At 45.3% G+C, this 5,534-nt stretch overlaps 1 protein-coding gene across 1 annotated transcript in view; it reads right to left on the bottom strand.

Moving 5' to 3' along the window:
• Positions 1-901: 901 nt before the first annotated feature.
• Positions 902-5,534, bottom strand: part of ABCD2 (ATP-binding cassette, sub-family D (ALD), member 2) — a 54,282-nt gene continuing 49,649 nt past the window's right edge. Inside the window, exon 10 of the mRNA XM_009324373.1 lies at positions 902-5,365. Within this exon, the coding sequence (XP_009322648.1) occupies positions 5,155-5,365 (211 nt within the window). The 3' untranslated portion in view covers positions 902-5,154. The remainder of the gene's footprint in view (positions 5,366-5,534) is intronic.

Raw genomic sequence — 5,534 nt, 5'->3', positions numbered from 1 at the left:
TCGCAGCTCTCAGCTCACCTCCCCCACTACAATATAACCTGTCTCCTCCCGGTCTGATATATGAGCCCCAGCGTGGTCCAACAGCCGCCCCGAGACCCCCAAAAATGCATTTCTCATGGCTCGTGTCCTGGACTTCGCTCTCTGTCGGTGCTCTCCCTCTGAGTGGGTGCAGTAGCTGGAAGGGAGGCACGAGGCACAGGCCTTCAGTCACACATAAGGATCTAGTTCTGAAGTGACCACCATCGCCACGGGCTCCTCAGTGGCATAATCCAGGTTCTGTACCACCACACAGTACCTCACCATTCCCTGCCACCCAGCTGGGAAGGGGCTAGACACAAGCCAGCTCTGGGTGCTAAGGAGTCAACTGATGTCCTCATACTCCTGGTAGTCTGAAGGGCTAAAAAGACTGTATTTTTTGTCTTAATCCCCAAGAAAAAAAACCTCTCCTTTTCTAGGCCAACATGGGCACTTGCTTGTAATACTTGTGACATTGATGCTTTATGCATAACTTTTTATCTTACGAAGACCATAATAACAACCTTTGGGAGTGATGCTGCTGAGGCCACCCGATGTTGTGCTACTGACACCGTCCTCTGGCACATTGCTCAGTGCCCAGCCTCCCTGCAGAGCTCCCCAGCAAGTGGTGGCAGCTCTCGTCACCTTCCTGTCATGAATCAGGTCCACGCTGAAGTGGATAGGCATGAGACATGAGAAACCTCACAGCAGCCTTTGACGCCAGCCTGATCTAGGAATGAAACACTTGTTTTAACCTGCAAACATGCAACATCCACCCCAAGCTCTCCTGCCCCATCACAGAAACAAGGGATGGGAAGGGGGTCCCAGAGCACACGCAGGCAGGTCCTGGCTGCTTTGTGAATGACTCATAAGGAACACTGCAAACTCAAAGTAAATGCAACATGTTTTATTTGAGGTTGAAATAAATTACAACTGTAAAGCATAATTTATTGCTTTATAAATTGTCTGCTCTTAAAAGGCATTAATATCAAACATAAACAAAACAAAGACACATTCGATTAGCAGTTCAGTTCTCTTAAGCTTCATGAACAGCTCAGTAGGGGGATTTCATTCTATATACGATCGAAATCTCTGATCACAGGCTCGTAAACTTGACTTTGACATGCATTATCATCATTTAGACATATTGAGGGGACTATAGATGTGTTCATTTGCTTTAGGATATAATTTTTATTGCAATTTTCCCTAAAATATCCCATTGAATACCCAGTCCTTCATTTCTCACTCAAATACAAATCCCACTGGTTTCAAAAAACTCCTTTAAAAGATATGTGGGGTTTTCTACCCCTGCAGAAGGAGGGCTTCCAAGTCTAAGACAGCAATGAGTCTGGTCCCAAAACTAAGTGGAGAACAAACTCCTCCTAGGTTAAAATACTGAAATCCCATGCACAAAAAACGTGTCCTCCCATTCTGAAGATTCTTGCAAAAAATCCCGGCATTATCTGAAGGAACTGATGTGGACAATTCATATTTTTATTGCACAGTTACTCCATGCCTGAGACTGGTATGAATTCTGCTCAGCACCTGTGCTCCTCTAGGATGTAGATCCAGGCAAGTCCAGTCTGCCCTGAGTCCTGGGGGATGAGAGGGTGCTCACAGGAGGCTAGGGGCACTGAACGCTTTGCAGTATCCAGCCCTGAATGCATAGATGCTGTGACACAACGGGCTGGATCTGGCTAGCTCCAGCTAGATGACAGGCAGAAGGAAGGCCAAAAATTCTCTTCCTCGGCCTCCCGGGGAGTCACAGCTCCTGAATGCCAGAAAGGGAATGAACATTGATGAGCAGCTCTCATTGCACCACGAAAAAGGATTCCACCAGGGCACCATGCCCTGCTCTGCTCCTCTCGCACCGCAAGGGCCAAGTGCTCCCCGTGCCTCGGCTCCAGAACAGTGTCTCCCTGAGCTATTCCCTGGCAGGGAGCGTGCACCTCTGCTCATGCTTTCACAGCTGGCTCCGAAGCAGCACAAAATGAGCTGACTTATGCCCTGTATTACACCAGAGGTAAAAGTCACCAGAAAAAGAACTGGAGACTCCCGTCTCAACTAGCCCTTGGAACAACTCAGAAAGTTTGCAGAGAAAATCTCCAGGGCAGCTTCTCTTCCAGCCACAAAACTAACTTTAAAAATAATGAGCCACCTGTATAGAAAACCCTTCTAAAACTGGCTCAGTATTACTCAGAAAGTTCCTATTTAGAGAAGGCGTTTTTCTCATACCAGCCTCTGATGTTCTTGTCATGCCTACAAGAATGTAAATAGCCGAGTGAGATGCTGGGATATTTTATGCTATATTACTGAATGGGAATGGTAAAGTCTATTACTGGATCCAAGAAATATATATCGAACTTCAAGGAAAATACTATTACCTTGATCCTGGTGCGATTTCAGTTTTCATTAAAATTTCATCAGTATCTTTTGTAAGTTTTATGCATAATCTCATTTAAAAAAACTAGCAAACAAACTTTCTTCTTCTAAACACGTTTTCCGCAGAAGATTTCCGCGTTTCTGTTGTGCCGTGAGGGATGGTCACCTTCGATCTCTGCAAGGCGGTACAGCAGATTTCAGGTGCTGCGCTTGCCCATAATGGCTCCCAACAAGTCAAGTGCCGTGGCAGAGCTTTGGTGGGAGGCTGGGAGCGTGCAGGGCCGTACCTGGAGCTGTGCCGAATTGGGCCAATTGTTCAGCACTTTTCAGTGTCCTCCTCATTCAGGGACCGGACAACCCCGGTTTAGCTCCCAGCCACATGGTAAAGCGCTTAACAGCGGGGTGGGGATCACTAATGCCCCTTCCTCGACCTCAGCTCCTGCCTTGGGAGAGGCTTGTGGAAAGGTGGCTTTGTGGCTGCTTTGCACTAGCAGATGGATACGCCGCAGCTGGGACAGGGGCATGCATATGGGGTGTGCCTGATTCATCACCATCTTAGAGAAACATAACTCAGAAACATGCAAGCCTTTAAAATCATCAGTCATCTCATTTATGCTCACCGAGAACAGATTCTTGGCTGACTTCTTTTTCTCCTTAGCATTTTTGAATTTTTATTTGAAGATGAGAAGGAGGAAAGCTAGCCTTCAGGGAGAGGGACAAGCAGAGACACTTGCAAATTAAAATGCATGCACATGTCATCCACCACGGCAGTGACCTCTAGTCTGCACTTTACAACACAACATCTTATTATCTTGAACCTTAATTTCTCATCCCTTTCAAAGGTTCCCAAGAGCATTCCTTTCTGTGTCAGTGAGATGTCCCAGGGGACTCTACAGAGAAAACTAGTGAGAGTATCAAACTGTTGTCACCAGGACAAGTTACAGCGTTACATTCAAGCCACAGACTCTGGAAGAGTAGGACGGGGAGCAGACTTGTTTCATTTTCTGGTGCAAGTGCCATACCAAGCAGCAAGACGAGCACACAGTGAGAAGGAAGATGGGCTAATGGTTAGCGCACTGGACTGGGATTTGGCAGATGGAGTTAATTCACCTTCCCCTTGCTCTTGAAACAATCAGAAAAAGGGAACAGTTTATATTAACTTCAGGGTGCTCATACATTCCCAGCTCAGCAAATACACCCAAAATATTTCTCCTCTCTCAACAGTTCTGAACAACTTATGCATTGCCCCTCTCAGACTAAGCACACCAGACAGAAATCTTCTAAGGAATCACACTTCTAGGAAAAAAAGAACCAACAAACTTCAGGATTGCTACATCTCGGCTAAGGCTCATTTACCCATCTGCAAAGCCTCTTACCCCTCCTGACCTTCACTCCCAAGCTGCCCATTTGCTGTGCACTTGCAGTCACAGAGAGCAGATCAGGAGCTCTTAAATCCATTCACGTCTTTATTTCTAATTCACCAGGTTTTGCCTTCGGCAAGGCACTCGGGCCAGCAGTGTCTTAGGGGTCTCTGTTTAAAGCACCTTCTGACTGAGGACCAGGTTCCTACTGAACTGAAAAGCAGATCGGACAATCAGTGAGTGCATCTGAAAGCAAAGCTGTTAACTGGTGCGTTTGCTCACAGGGAGGGCAGTGTTCAGCCACTCTACCAAAATACGGCAGGCATATTAATTAGTGGTTACAAAATGCTCTAACTTTTCACAGACCTTTGTAAGTGCTGAGCATTTTAATTGGCAGGACAGCCATGCCTGAGAATTCAGTGTATTGTTAGAAACTGACATTTTCCTCTCCTACAGTCCTTCCCGTCACAAAGTGTCTCATGGAACAAACAAGTGTCTGTATTGTGATTTTACCAACGGAGGAACTGGGTCAGAGATGGATGCCGGCTGGACCAGACCCATGGAGCAGATGAATGACTTACTCAAGTGAAAACTAAGTCACTTGATGCCAGGCCCAGTGCTCCATCCCCCCCACCAGAGGTTACTAAATAGGGAACATAAATAATCCCCAAAAGGAACTCATGTATCATGAAGGGCAAAGAGCCTCTGAAGCTATGCATAATGGCATAAAGTACAGCACAAGTATATTACATTATTTAGCTCTATCCCTGCTTCTCTGTTGCGAGGGCAGCAGGTTGCTTAGACAGTTGTCTTCTGGTCACCCTATTACGTTATTTGCTACAGAAATGCAGGTAAAGGTGTGTATGCGATTCAGTAGTAGAACAGGAGTTTGGTTTTACATAGGCTGAAAGAATGTTTCTTATACCCAAATGAGATTTTTGCATGCATCTGCATACTCACCCAGATGCTGCCTCTGCCGTGCTCCATGCCTGAGTTTCATGCCATGTTTGCTCTGCGTAGCAGGCATATCATACGCACGCAGTGACCTGGTACAAGAGCACATTCTGCAGGCCAAGTCTCAGGCAAAAATTTACCAACAAATCCTAAGTGTGTTGGTAGTTTTTTGCAGTGAATCAGGCTTTCACTAGGAATTAACATAAGCTGCTATGACTAATCTTATACTCTGTGCACTTGCTTATTTTCTTTTCACAGTTCAACCACTTTCTTCCTTAATACTAAAATGCTAAAGTCTTACAGAGCATTCAAAGCATTATTTTCTGCTGGCTGTTTTTCTCTATGCTCTAAGCCTCTATCACAATGCATGCAAAGGATAATGGCTGAATTTGTAATGCTTTTAACTAAAAAAATACTTTTAAAAACATAAAACATAAATTATTTATTCCTCTTTGTCCATTGTTTTAAGCACTGAGTCTTCTCCCAAGATTTTACACAGTTCATTCAGTCTCTGCTGCATTTTAGGAATTCCTGCAAGTTGGGATTCCAGTCTCTGTTTTTCCTCACTCAGGGATAAACGGATAGCGGTGTCCAACTGCTCGAAACGCCAGCCACCTTCTCCATCAAACTGCAGCAAGTGAGTGTGGTACTTCCTGCAGTACAAATTAAAATGTTAGTAATGGCTCAGGGAACAGACGGTTCATTTTTCCATGCAAATTTGGATGTCTGTGTCTCTTTCCAATGGTGCCTCTCAGGAAGTTGAGAATTGTCCCATTTTGGATCACTGGGTAAGACTTTTTCTCAGTGACTCATAATCCCAGG

The sequence above is a fragment of the Pygoscelis adeliae genome, unplaced genomic scaffold, assembly GCF_000699105.1.
Source record: "Pygoscelis adeliae isolate BGI_AS28 unplaced genomic scaffold, ASM69910v1 Scaffold315, whole genome shotgun sequence".
Lineage (NCBI taxonomy): Eukaryota > Metazoa > Chordata > Aves > Sphenisciformes > Spheniscidae > Pygoscelis > Pygoscelis adeliae.
This window is presented reverse-complemented; position numbering and strand designations above follow the sequence as displayed.